Source organism: Rhipicephalus microplus, chromosome 5, assembly GCF_043290135.1.
Source record: "Rhipicephalus microplus isolate Deutch F79 chromosome 5, USDA_Rmic, whole genome shotgun sequence".
NCBI classification, from domain to species: domain Eukaryota; kingdom Metazoa; phylum Arthropoda; class Arachnida; order Ixodida; family Ixodidae; genus Rhipicephalus; species Rhipicephalus microplus.
Window position 1 is genome coordinate 184,771,710 of NC_134704.1, and position 14,824 is coordinate 184,786,533.

General features: G+C 46.1%; 1 protein-coding gene across 2 annotated transcripts in view; it reads right to left on the reverse strand.

The window, feature by feature from the left end:
* The window catches only part of LOC119173603 (putative 4-coumarate--CoA ligase 2), a 295,605-nt gene that overhangs the window by 98,787 nt on the left and 181,994 nt on the right, over nucleotides 1–14,824 (reverse strand). Inside the window, exons 7-8 of one of the 2 annotated variants that reach the window (XM_075896289.1) lie at nucleotides 12,866–13,034; nucleotides 8,584–8,859 (exon numbers count right to left, since the gene is read on the reverse strand). In XM_075896289.1, the coding sequence (XP_075752404.1) occupies nucleotides 8,584–8,859; nucleotides 12,866–13,034 (445 nt within the window). The remainder of the gene's footprint in view (nucleotides 1–8,583; nucleotides 8,860–12,865; nucleotides 13,035–14,824) is intronic. The other variant, XM_075896290.1, reaches the window with a different exon arrangement.

Consider the following 14,824-nt stretch of genomic DNA (forward strand, 5'->3'; position numbering starts at 1 on the left):
CGAGTCTAAAGCGCGTCTAGTGCATGCCATTTCTTACAAATACGTGTGCGTATGCAAGTATACAGAGCAGCGGGAGGATGTAATTAAAGCGTCTTCAGAAATATTTCACGCTTCACCACTTGACCAAAACGCGGCATAAAGGAGCCTAAACGCAATGCTTCCTGAAACCTCACCAGTAGAACTCGAGTGTTTCAGAAAGTTTCACGCACCGCACCAGAATCACTTGGCATCACGATTGTTCAAATGGGCACGTTAAAAATTTTTATTGCAGTGCTGCCAGTCAAACGTTCGTAACAGTATGACCTTGCTTTTTTTTCCTTGCGTGCGCACAAGCCAGCTGTGATAACTCGTCACAACGTCACGCTCCCTTTGGTCACTGACAGCATCCAGCAAGAAGCGCGCTCACTGTGTCACTGCACGAACAAATCACATTCGAACAGCTGTACCACTTATAACTGGACCAACTATGATGTAGGACCCGAGACGCCATGGCTAGAGGTGTAAAATGTCGAATCGCACAACGTTGCTAGTTGAGTATCGCACATTTCGCTTGCTTTCGGGTTGTATCATTTGTGTTCATATACGTAACCGTTTATTCCACGACTCATCTCCTTCTATTTTCTTTCCTTTACCTCTATTCACCATAGAAACTGTACTCAAACATTCGATTTTTTATGAAAGTTTTGAAACTTCTAGGGGGCGGTCCGGCGACGTAAGCGAGAAGGAAAGGACGAAGTGTTGCTACCTTGGAAACTTGTTTCATCTACGGTCCTAAGTTCGCTGACGTTAGCCATTAGGGGCACACAGAAAAAAGAAGCGCGCACGCGTTGCCGTTTATCCCTGCATCAATTCGATCCCTCGCGCGGGCAGTGATACGCGGGCATCGTGTTCCATTTTGACTGACCTCCTCCTATTATTGCGTTTTTTCTCCGCTGGGCATTGTGTTCTGGCGCTGCAGTCTTATTGAAAAACTCCACGGTACGGTGCTTATACAAAATGAGGTGAACACACAATGCAAGCAGCATCAAGGGGCTTGTCAAGTCACCATAAAGTTTCTTCCCACGCAAAACTTCGCCCTTCGTCACTTGGAGATTTCAAAAGCGAAATATTGCTGCTTTATTGGTGCAGGCGTAGTCAGTCTTGCACCCGGGCACGAAGCGATAGCTCAAAGGCTGGTTTTTATGGGCAAAGCTCTTTATGCCGTTGGTCGTACGTTCACGATGCATGTTGTTGTTGTTGTTGTTGTTGTTGTTGTTGTTGTTGTTGTTGTTTTTGGAGCCTTCCACTACGGCGTTTCTGGTAATCATATGGTGGTTTTAGGACGTTAAACCCCACATATCATTGTCACAAAACGAGCGCTCAAAAAGGGCGCGCCGCCAAATTCTCGCGACGAAGCGCCGAGAGGTCAAGGATAAAAAAAGAAAACAAGCATTCAAAGACTCCCCGAGCATGCAACCCTCTCCCCTCGAAAGCGTAGGTTCGCCGTCGAACCTCCTCGCATCGGCGCCCGAGCAAGCCCTGGAACTTTCTAGATAGAAAGGGGCGGGGTGATGCAGGGTTGAATCATTCGTCGCGGACGGCCCCCGTATCGTCTCGCCCTCTCCTCAGCCTTCGCTGCGTATCGCGCCGACGAAATGATGAGAACTTTCTGGAATCTCGCGCGGAAGGTATTTAATCGAGCAGCCGAGATGGGAGATCAGCAGAAGAAGGAAGTTAACGCCACAGTGCGTAGGGTATCCCGCCGCGTCAGTCGGTGAATGTTTTGTTCTTAGTGACAAATCAGGATAAGAAGAAAGTATGCGCCAGAGTGCGTAGGGTGTACCGCCTTGGGGGCGAAGCCGTTTGTCTTCCGTGACAAAGGAGGAGAAGAAGAAAGTGGAGAAAAAGAGGTGTTCCACCTGTGGGGTGAAGACCCGAGCTACAGGCAAGAGTGTGTGTCTACCGCTATCGAGCGAAGAAGCGTGGCAACAGCAGCGTGTGGGAAGCCGACGTGGTTCCGGTGAAGAAGGTTGAAACTTGGAGAGTGGCCAATTGAAGACGCGAGGTTTCCTGGAAGAGAAACTTCGGAGGCAGCGGAGCGACAACAACACTGGACTTTGAGTGAGTGATTCTCGGAAGAGTATCATTCAGACTTTTGTTCCAAGAACATTAGACTGAATAAGTTTTCTAACTCTTTAGTCCTTAAGTGTCTTGGTTGTTCAATGCATGCGACTGCATTGTAGTGCGTATTGTTTTCCGTGTCCGTTGTTTCGAGTGTGGCTGATTGTACTGGGAAGTACGTTGTTTGATTGGTGACATATTGTATTCAACTATTGTGGAGTGTGCATACTTGTGTATTGTTTTTGATCTGCCATTATTGGGAATATAATTTTGTTTTGTTTATCAACTCTCGGCTCTGACTTGTTCTTTGGGCCACAGCCGGCGTCCGCTGGCGCGCCAAAAAGGACCACTTCTAAATTGTCCACGCTTTCATGGTGCGGTTCGGGGTGGCCGATCCTTCGGCCCTTGGAATTAGCCCGGTGATCGCCTCCCAAATTAACGGGACTTGTGCCAATTAATCTGGCGTCCGCGACAGGACCTTTCGGTGCTCAGTGTGTCCAAAGTAGTGAGAAAGAGCCTCGAGTTGTTGATAGTGCTATCGGAACGATTTTGTGTGTTGTTCAGTGTTCTCGTTAACGAGTGCAGGGGAGTGTTCCGATAGACTGATTAAGGCAGATACTTTTTACACGCGGCAAGACTTTATTTGCAAGACACAATAAATCTCGAAAAGTTAGTCGCTCTTGGTGAGGAGATGGGTCTTTCTGGCGCCGAACTAAGGAAGTGGGTCACTCAGAAGGAAAAAGAAGAAAAAGAGAGGGCCAAAGAAGAAAACGCAGCTGAGCTGGAAAAAGAAAGGTTGGCGGTCGAAAGAGCCAAAGCGGAAAAAGAAGCTGTGTTGGAGAGAGAAAAGTTGGCAGCCGAAAGGGCGAGAGAAGAAAGAGAGCAGCAATTGAAGTTGGAGCTGGAGAGAGAAAGACTGGCAGCTGAGAGGGCGAAAGAAGAAAGAGAGGAAAGGGAACGGCAGCGACAGCACGAGATGGAGCTCGAGCGGCTCCGTTTGCAACAGAGAAGTGAAACTCCGGTCAAAGCTAGAGTTGAAAGCAGCGAACAGGAGGACCACGGCTTCCGCTTGAACCCAAGCAAGCTGCTCGTAGTGTCTGATGAAAGGAAGGACGACCTTGACGCGTACCATCACAGATTTGAGACGATTGCGAGGAGCCAGAATTGGCCGGGACATCAATGGGCAACTGCTTTGAGTACTTGCTTGAGTGGTGAAGCGCTCAGTGTGTACGGTAGGCTGACGCCGACCGATGCAGCCAACTATGCAAGTGTAAAAACTGCTTTACTGAAGCAATTTAGATTTACTGTGGAAGAATTCCGGGACAGATTTCGGACAGGAAAGCCAGCTGATGGTGAGATGGCTACGCAGTATGCCGCCCGACTCGGCCAGACAGATGGATAGAATTTTCAGGGACAGCGCAGGAGTACGATGAGCTTAGAGAGCTCCTTATTAGAGAGCAATTTATTACTAGTTGCCACCCAAGCCTGTCGCTGTACTTGAAAGAGAGGAAGGCTGAGTCACTTGAAGGCATGCTTGAATTGGCTGATCAACTCTTGGAAGCGCAAGGTGGAACTAATTTGGCCAAAGTCAAGAAAGAGTGTCCCGAAGATTAAAAAAGTTCGGCACCCGAACAAAAGAAGCGTGCACCGGAGAGTGTTCCGCAATGTTTCCTGTGTAACCGAGTGGGTCATAGCGCGAACAACTGTCGTACTCACTTTACGAGCCCTACGGTAGTAAAATGTTTCAAGTGTGGTCAGACTGGGCACAAAGCAGACGCTTGTCGTAGCGGAGTGAGTCAAACTCACCAGGTATTCTGTGTGCTAGCAGCACCGAAATCCGATGGTGATGACATCACCGACGGATTCGTAGAGTTGAAAAATGGGGAGAAACTTCCTATTGTGGGTTCTGTAATGACAAAAGAGCCCCCCGGTGTTATGAAGGGAATGCCAACGCTGCCTGGAAAAGTTGCGAGCAAGAAGGTTACGGTGTTAAGAGACACCGGTAGCTCCACTGTTATCGTGCGGAGAAATTTGGTACGGAAAAGTGAGTTAACAGGCAAAACTAAACCAGTTTGCCTAATTGACAGTACGGTTTGGATGCTTCTCGAAGCAGAAATTTAGGTTGAAACCCCGTACTTCAGTGGGAAGGTTACCGCTCTATGCATGACAACCCCCCTGTACGACCTCGTCATCGGAAACATCGACGGGGCGCGAGGGCCGAATGCTCCAGAATGTTTGAGGAGAGACCCGAAGATGGAGCCACCGCAGACACAGGGACCGCGAGATACAGCAGAGAACAATTGCGCGAAGGATTTCACTCGAGCCCAAGGTGAAAACCTGGGCGCAAGAGACAGTGAATGAGAACATCATCGTATTGAATGAGTTTACGTGCTGGGCAGCTGGACTTACGTCGGCTCGACCTCAACTGACCGACAATGTAAAGATGACGGAGTCGGCCAGCCAGACACAATGTCGTGACATGAACAAGCGGGTGAATGACCGAACAGGATCGGTTGAACGTTATCACCCGTTAACAGTGTCGGAAGTGACAACGATGGCTGAGATACCGCCTCAGACCCCGTCGTTGGAAAGGGCTCACCAAAAATAACGAGGAAAAACAAGAAGAGATTGAGTGAGCATCACAAGATAGGACGCAAGCGCAGCTCGAAATACACAAGATTGGTGCTGAGGTCGAATCGGAATGTGTTTGGCAGTACTGAGTGCAATATGTTGTGTTAATGTGGGTGTTATCCTGTGTAACAACTGTATGTCGAGTGAGTCAAAATATTTGTTACGGTGATGTCTTGTATAGTATTGTACAATTGTTGTAATGAGAGAACTTTGTACATTTCTATTGTCTGGAATATATGATGGAGTGTTGTACTCATGCACCTGTGGTTATATTTCATGTGTTGTGAGATTAAATTGCAATGTACAATTGTATTGAGTGATCTATTGTGATTGTGAAGTGTCATGAGCGATGAATTATGTTACAGTCTTTGAGATTGTGGGGACTGTTCGCGCGCGTTTGTGTGGTTTTGAATATTACGAGATAATCTTAAAGTGGGGGCAGTGTCACAAAACGAACGCTCAAAAAGGGCGCGCCGCCGAATTCTCGTGACGAAGCGCCGAGAGGTCAAAGAAAAAAAGAAAACAATCATCCGAAGGCTCCTCGGGCGCGCGACCCTCTCCCCTCGGAAGCGTAGGTTCACCGTCGAACCTCCTCGCATCGGCGCCCGAGCAAATCCTGGAACTTTCTAGATGGAAAGGGGCGTGGTGATGCAGGGTTGAGTCATATGTCACGGACGGCCCCCATATCGTCTCGCCCTCTCCCCAGCCTTCGCTGCGTATCGCGCCGACGAAATGATGAGAACTTTTTAGAATCTCGCCGGAAGGTATTTAATCGAGCAGCCGAGATGGGAGATCAGCAGAAGAAGGAAGTTAACGCCAGAGTGCGTAGGGTATCCCGCCGCGTCAGTCGGTGAAGGTTTTCTCTTTAGTGACAAAGCAGGAGAAGAAGAAAGTATGCGCCAGTGTGCGTAGGGTGTACTGCCTTGTGGGCGAAGCTTTTTGTCTTCCTTGACAAAGGAGGAGAAGAAGGAAGTGGAGAAGCAGAGGATTTCCACTTGAGGGGTGAAGACCCGAGCTACAGGCAAGAGTGTGTGTCTACCGCTATCGAGCGAATACGCGTGGCAACAGCTGCGTGTGGGAAGCCGACGTGGTTCCGGCGAAGAAGGTTGAAGCTTGGAGAGTGGCCAATTGAAGACGCGAGGTTTCCTGGAAGAGAAACTTCGGAGGCAGCGGAGCGACAACAACACTGAACTTTGAGTGAGTGATTCTCGGAAGAGTATCATTCAGACTTTTGTTCCAAGAACTTTGGACTGAATAAGTTTTCTAACTCTTTATTCCTTAAGTGTCTTCATTGTTCAATGCATGCGACTGCATTGTAGTGCGTATTGTTGTCCGTGTCCGTTGTTTCGAGTGTGGCTGATTGTACTGGGTAGTACGTTGTTTGATTTGTGACATATTGTATTGAACTATTGTGGAGTGTGCATACTTGTGTATTGTTTTTGATCTGCCATTATTGAGAATATAATTTTGTTTTGCTTATCAACTCTCAGCTCTGACTTGTTCTTTGGGCCACAGCCGGCGTCCGCTGGCGCGCCAAAAAGGACCACTTCTAAATTGTCCACGCTTTCGTGGTGCGGTTCGGGGGGGCCGATACTTCGGCCCTTGGAATTAGCTCGGCGATCGCCTCCCGAATTAACGGGACTTGTGACAATCATCACCACTTTCTACGAAAGAAGGCATGGAGTTTCTTAATATTAACTAGAGGGGGATCTGGCGTTGCGACTGTTAAGCGGCCATGAGAATGCTTGGTAGTACACGACTTTGCCTAGTCTTCGAACTTGTGGGCCGCGAATCGCAATTGTGGCTTCTTTTATTGCTAGGTTTCGGGTTCGTTTCGCAAGAAAGAGCAAACGCTTTTGAACTCTGTGGGCCGAATTGAAAAGGTAAGCCGAAAAAGATAAAGTGGCGAAGCGCAAGCGCTGAACACTTGCTGATTTTTGCTCCATGAGAAGATAGCTCCAAGCCACACGAACGCACGTAGAGCGAGAAGTACGAAGATTAGACAAACCCGTGTTTAGATTAGACAAATCTGATTAGACAAATCATTCCCACGCTCGCTGAAGCGCCCTGCGTTGCAGCTCTCATAGACACTAGCGCCAGAGTTCCCTCTAGTGTATATTTAGGAAACTCTATGAAAGAAGGGACACTGCTTTGCATGGCACTCTGGTTTCAGTTGCGCCACTGAAAACATTTTAGTACACTCTACTTAGGTGGTGGTGCTCCTCAAACTGCTGACAACACACTTCTCTCTCACTTCAACATCCCCACTGCCCGCAACGCTCGACCACGCATCTAGTGGAAACACACTTTTGTCTCGTTTATCTGCGATGAAACTTACAAGAAAGCCAACCAGCCTTCTGTGTCTTTGCGTTAGAAAGAATCGTTTACTTCATTAAAAGCTACTCCGAGTTTCGCTTCATATCTTTTTCGAACAACCACGTCCACACCCGTTTCAGTCGGTTCAACTGCGTGCGCATCACTGCTGCTTCACAACCCTTCAAAGTTCCCTTCGCGGAAATTGTCTGTAATTTTGTAGCACTTTAGCAAATAGCAAGGAAATTAATTTGTTCACAAGCCTTTTATATGGTGACAATGCTTTAGGTCTAGAGAAGCGCTACAAATAACTCCCGCTACAGCTGCAGAGCGCATACCGAATAGGTGTACACAATGAAAGATGTTTGAAAAACGGAATCCAGCCTGAACAGTGAAAACGATGGTATTAAGTGTACTGAGTAAAACAAGGCATTGTTGGCCCTCTGTTAGTGACAAATACAGTTCATTCATAGCTGAGCTTCTGCCTAATAAATAGAGAACAGAAAAAGGCCAGTGAATCAGTTTTAAAGATGATTGTTTCTTTTGGGGTATTTGACGCAAAAATTTTGGCCTGTCTGTCTATATGTCCGCTTGTGCTTGTCCACCTAAACGATACCCGAAACGGCCGAAATTCAGCCAGATCCGCAGCGCCCACAAATAACGCTCTGCTTTCTGCGTTCATACTTGTGCAATTGATGAATAAAAAGAAAATATAGCGTATATCTGAGCCACAATATCAACATGCCAATACTATGTGGTGTGTTCTTCATACCAGAGAAGCCTTACCTAAATAATTATAAGGACCGTAGCGGTTATCGCGCTGTGCTAACAGTGCAACACTATGCACGAAAAGGCAAGTGTTTCCTACGCTTTGCGAAGGCGACACGGTGGTGCCTCCTACCCGTTGCCTGGCGTTCCACACATTATGATCTCCGAGATGGGTGCGCCAGCCGCGTGCTTGCCATGCCAAAGGTCATACTTTCGTTTCTCAAGGTGAGTGCCAGATGACAGTCATGTCTCGCACCGTTTAGAGTAACTGCATCTGACTTTGGAGGCATGGCCTGCATATTCCCATTCACCGATTTTCTTATGCAGAACATCGAATAAATGTTCTGCTCACTCGAATAAACGAACATCGAATAAACGAACTCGAACATCGAATACATGTTTTGCTCTGCAGACGCAAGAATATCGTCTTTCGATGACAATGGCAACAAAACACGAAGATAAAGAACCATTTTATTTGTTGTCTTCTCTCAACCTGCGAGCATCGGTTCCTCTCCTCAGCCCAGAGACTCAGTCAAACTACCAAACGCAGTCCGGCTCTGACGCAACCCTAACACCTCAACAACACACGTCCGCGGTGGCGTGGGAAAAACCTGTGGCGCAAGCGTTTGGAACGTAAAAATACTTCCATACCACCCAGTTGTTATTTCTAATAATCTTGCTATTATTTAGATTCAGCCTACTTGTTTAGCACCACTGAAAATACAAACGCTAGTTCTCCGTGGTTGCGTCATTGGGATGCAATAGGCTTACCATGATCTCAACATTCGGCGTGGGCACTCCGAGGTCCACGAAGTCGATCTCATCCTGGCCGGGATTTGCGATGAGGCCACAGGTTTCAGTCATGCCATAAAAGTTTCGAAAGTTTCGAAGCATGGGAAACGCTTGCATGGCTCTGCAGCCCAGTGTTTCGGTGACCAGGCTACCACCGACGGACACCTTGCGAACCTGCTCCAGCTTTATGTTCATGCGAAGCATCTCGTTCACAAGGTTCTGCAGCCGGTTCGCAAAGCTAAACAGCGATGATACCTGCGGTCCAGTAGATACTCCGTTCTCATATGAGCGTACTCACTTCGAAGTAAAATATCGCGTTGTATTAATCACTAGTCTCTTTTCAGGGAACACAGTGTATCGTGCCTATTTATATGCAGCCGTACGACGAGGCTTCACATATATTTTAATGACACGTTGTTACCTCATTTTTTCTATATACGTAAGGTGCCCCAGTAAACTCTCGCCAATGTATTAAAATGTGCCAATGCACTTTGCAATGAGGGTAGCAAATACGTGTTTTTAACTATTGCATGAAAGAAGTCATGTTTTCTGTTCGCATCAATTCCTTGATAGCGCAACATTTATTGACTACAGTATAAGTAAACGAAGCTGGGCAAAAATAAAGCTATATTTTGCTGTTCAAAACTTCCGATTAGAAAGCTCGCATGTTTCTGTTCAAGTATTCGAGCTTTTAATATTACTGCGGGTGTCCCAAAAATACAGTAATAAAAACCGTAAGATGCCCGTTTGCTGTACGTAATTACATCCTTGCCGAGGAAACGGGAGTATTGCAGTTTATCGTAGACTAGTGCGGCGCTTAAAGGAACACGGTTTTGACGATTTTTTACAAACAAATTTGGCTGGTATACCCAGTCCCAAGGGTAATTTAGAGACCAATTTGAGCTTACAGCGTGAAATTTGTAATTTACTACACCACTTTGAAGCTGCGAATCACTCCAGATCCCTGCGACTCGGCCAAACGCGTTTTAAACCGCCCATACAACAAGTGACACGCTCTGCCCCTGTGACGTCGCCATTTTCAGCTGTTCTGATTGGCTGTGGCACGTGCAGCACAGACTGCCGGTATCAGATAGGCGGCGGGATTTACGCGCACGTGGTGTCACGCCACATCGTGACGGAGGCGCCGTGAAGGCGGAGCTTTGCCCCGAGCGCTAGAAGGAAGAGTTGAGGGCAGTTCAGGGTGAAAGTCAGAGCGGAGGAGGAGGGTCCTTTTTTAGTACTCGTGGCTTCATTACTACTTGATGTTTCGATTGAACTCTGGTGCCAATGATTAGCTCCAGTAGTGATCTAATCAGAAACAGAATGTGAAAAAACCGTTTCAGGGACCCTTTAGTAACAGCAACCCGCCGCGGCGGTCCAGTGGTGGTTATGGCGCTTTGCTGCTGTGTCGAAGGTCGCGTTAATAAATCCCGAGCGCAGTGGCCGCACTTAGATGTTAGCGAAACGTTATAGACACGTAAGGTTAGGTTTAGTTTGCTCGTTAAAGAACCCCGAATGGCTGAAATTGCAAGCACGCTTCACGGTGGTTTATGATCGTATGATGGTTTATAGACATAAAACTTCAATAATTATTGCTATTGCTGCACATTTGTTGATGACCGGACAGGCCAGGGTCAAAGTTATATGAGGGCAGACTTGGCCCCCTTTTAGTTAATTAAGAGTAGCTGCTCTTCGGAAACCAACTTCTTTTGAAGCCTTTAAGGACGAGGAAGTTACCTTCAGACTCATTGCGGTTCTCTTGCTCGAATTTAGTGTTGACCTAATTTACGCTCTAACGCATCGACTGGCACAACATTGCAAGGAGCCACTCAGAAGAAGAAGCGAAACAGATAAGGCGGCTGGCTTTTTTAGCCAGTTTACAAGTACGCCATTTCGACATGCAGATAGGAGGCATAGTGGTCGTACAAAGGGAGTCAATCAATAGATAATTTGGAGATAAAGCAGAGCCGAACCACTGCATTGCGCCAGCGTTTTTGTGTGCAACAAAAGAAATAGTAACATATTTGCAATGCTACGCTTTTCTTGCTTTTGTTGGATTGCCTTCTTTCTCTCTCTCTCTCTCTCTTATCATGTGGTTGTCTTATGGTGAACAAATTGCTCAACTAATAAATCAGTTTTACGTGTGAAAACCATTATATTCATGCATATGCGGGTTTTAATAACCCAAAACCAACATATGTATATGAGATACGCTGTAGTGGAGGGCACCAAAAAATTAGACCACCTGGGGCTCTTTAACGTGCACCCAAGTCTGAGCACTTGGGCTTACAGCATGACCACCATATGATTATGTGTCATGTTGCAGTGGTGAGTTATGGGTCAATGTGAACCCCTTGGGCTTTGTTAACACACACGCAAAGGTAAGCCTGTAGTTGGTTGCGCATTTCACCCCCATTAAAACGCGACTGTCGCGAGCATGATTCGAACCAGCGTTATCAAGCTTTGCAAAGGCACAAGACACCCTATTTACTAAGGTACCCCAGCGTGTTACGAAACCTAATACTAGTTCTCCAAAGAAACTTCGTTATAGTAGAGGAAATCTGTTTATAGCCTAGGTCCACTCAGAAGAATATGCAACCTTCCTAGGTCTTAAACATAAATACGTGTCATCCATTCAGAATCCTCACCTTGGTTACCTACTTAGACTATTGAATTCCGTGAAAAGTCTCACAACGTACTTCATAACGTCTACGACTACCATTCGAGCCTTAAGGGCAGACGCACGTCACTAGGCAGTCGCTCGAAGTGCCACATCAAGACGGCAGACTCAAGTTATTTCGACTCGACTTCTGTCACCGACTGCATCGCTTTTTTCGTGAGTTGAAATGGCTCTTGTCCACTGACTCGCGCCCGCTATTGAAGCCTCTTGTTACACTCTGAGAAAAAGAGAGCGTAGGACTTAACGGTTAGCTTAGAGGATCCGTGGCTGGTGCCCTATACGCTCAAGGATTCCCAGGCACTGGCCTTGGCCAGCTCTTCTTTTAGCAAATGAACAATGCGAGAACTTGTACACACATCTGCTTCTTTTCGTACAAACGAGTATGTGGCGTTTCGTTGTGATACTCATTCTTTTTACGCTGAAATAACCGTTCATCTGTTAGTTATGCTAACCTATCCAACTTTTTATGTACATGGGTTTTCCGCATCATTTTGACGCGATTCGGAATTTCGTTTGGAGGTAATTATCTCACTATTATCTGCTTGAAATTACTACAAATAAATTTCTCTAAGCCCTGTTATCTCCTGGATAATTAGTTACATAATTACAACTATTATGTGAAATTTTACCCGAGGTGAATTCCATCGTTGTGCAGGGAAAAGTCGCAAGTCGACCTTGACGGAAGTTGACAAAGCTGTTTTCACAGCATGTCTGCGATCTTACCTAGAAGAACTATGTCATACCAATTTTAGAGTAAGGGTGCATTGTGTGGGATGCTCCTGCGAATGCTCATTGCGACAAACCTGGGAGAGTTCAGAACACAGGTGCAAGGTATGTTATCATTAGCTATGAAAGGAACTTTAGCATTACTACTAACCAAGGAAACATTCAAACGGAAGGTTCTAGAAAAAATAAGGCAAATTTGAAGCTTGACGCTTGTTCGCAATATATACTATGGCGAAATTGAAATAGACCGCAGTCAGTATACATCTTTCAGCCTAATAATATAGCAAGACGTACTAATAATGAGCTCGAGCTAAGAGAATATAGTTTTAAAACTAATATTTTGGAAAGCAGTTTCTTCCCCTAAACAGTTCTGAATGGAGTCGTCTGCTTGGTGACTAAAAAAGCTTTTGCGGCCGCTCTTTGACATCTCGTTCCGTATTCCGCCGCAGTTAAATTTTGTGAAATTTTTAGTTGTTGTCAATCTTTGCTACTAACTTTACTTTGTAGTGATGGTTCTAAATCTGACATTTTTCTTTCTTTACCAATGTTTATAAATGCATGGTGCATAAATTCTCTGTGTAATTTGCTATGTGGGGTTTACGTCCCAAAACCACGATAAGGTTACGAGAGACGGCGTAGTAAAGATCTCCAGGAATTTAGACTACCTGGGGTTCTTTAACGCGCACCAAAATCTGAACGCACGGCACTACAGTATTTTCGGCTCCATCGAAAATGCGGCCGCCACAGCCGGGATTCGATCCCACGACCTGCGGGTCAGGAGCCGAGTATCTTAGCAAGTAGACCACTACGGCAGGCTGGTATATGGACATTCAATTACAAGTTATGCGGACGAACCTGGTACTTGTTGCAGACGTCGATGAATTGATTGAACGTTAGCGCCGGCGAGACGATGACACAGGTGGAGCCGATGCAGATCCCAAGCATGGTGAACATGAAGCCGGACATGTGCGTGATTGGGTTCCATGCGAGGAATACGTCCGTCTCGTCAGATGCCGTGATGTCTCTGCGTCAAGTTCAGCGCATTTAGGGGTGCAAGATTATCTAAGCAGGCTCATTGGTATTGCAGCCTAATTGAATGAGAAGCGGTCAAAATGTTGTGCTAATTCTAATGGTAATGTTACCAAGATTCCCAACTCTGCGCTGTGAAATGACAGAATGGCTGAATGGTTAAGTTTGCAATCCGTGTAACTAGTAAATACAAGCGCGTAACTACGTAACGACTACGAGAGAAAATAAGGACAAGTAAGTGATTGTCCTTGTTTTCTCGTAGTTCTTTAGCTAAGCGCGCGATGTATCTGTTTAGCAACGCCACAGGGAAATCTGTGTGGCAATTCGTTCTACATTTTAATGATATGTTGGACTCAGTCATGAATATAAGCACCCGACTTGCTCTTTGAGCAAAATGAGATGGTGAGCTGGGCAGTTTCGTCTTCAGTACGTCTTTACACTGCATTACTTTCAGAATTGTAGTCAGCCACGTAACAGCCCTACACACGTTGCTACAGTACATTCCTAACATCATGATTTCAAAAAAAAGAACACTAGTACCGTGCTAGTTAGCCGCACCATTATGTAAGAAAACAAGATAAAACTTGGACAATGTACACTACTATTGTCAAAGCAGATGTGTAGCAACGTATCAGGCCATGCAATATAGTGCAATAGTATTGATATTATTTTTAAAGACGGTAGCCTTTCTTGGGGACCTTCAACGTAAAAATTTTGATCTGTCTGTCTGTCTGTCCATTTATCTGTTTGTCCACCCTAACAATACCTCGAACGGCACCAAACGGCCAACCCCATCCTCAGCGCCCACCAATATTGCTCAAGGTTTAGCGTTCAAGGTTCAAGGTTATTTGAACACTCAAGGTTTAGCGTTCGATTAAAAAAAGCAAATATTGTGCATATCTGAGGCCCCATAACAACATGTCTGTGTTTTGTATGTCTGCCTCGATACTAGAAGAGAAACACACAAGTAACTCTAAGGACTGTAGCGTTGGACGCGTTTCGCTGACAGTGCAACGTAATACCCGAAAAGGTGTTTCCAATGCTTTGCTACGACGACATGATGGAGGCACCTGCCCGTCGCTTTGAATTCTACACCTTATCACTTCCAAGACTGGCGCTCCTTTCTCCGCGGTCACGCACGCCTTCGTTTTCGAAGACAACTGCCAGATGGCGCTCGTGTCTAACGTGCTAGGTGCGCTTGTTCGCCTCCGCTACAGGCTCGAGGCACTCTAACGCAGCGCCTTCTGAATACCATTCACCAATTTTTTTGCGCAGAACAGCAAATAAACGTTTTGTTTACTCTCTCCAGATTCAAGACTATGGTCTTTAGACAACATTTGTAGTGTAACATGTAGATTCGCGCCAATCAAACATTTCAATAACAAGGCATATTTGTTATGATGTGGGCTATATAATAACTGCGCTAAAATTGCAAGGGCATACGTACCTTGCTGACCAGAAAAAACTTCAAGTAGATATTCGGAAATGCAACTAAGTTCCAGACACCTTGCGGCTGCGGCTACAGACAAGGTGCTAACAGGGTCAACCTTGAAATCAGATACGTTACCACATATCACACATTGGGAACAGGCCACATAGTTACTTTATTTTCGCCATGCCACACGCGCGAGCCCCCCCTTCCTCCCAAAAAGAAAGAAAAGTGATGGTCAAAGACCATTGAAGTGTGCCCTAAACGCATAACATCACAGTGGAAAGAAAGCATGGTATCGTTCTTATCACTTCCCCAGGGATGCAGACGACGCGTGACGAAGAACATCGCAAATC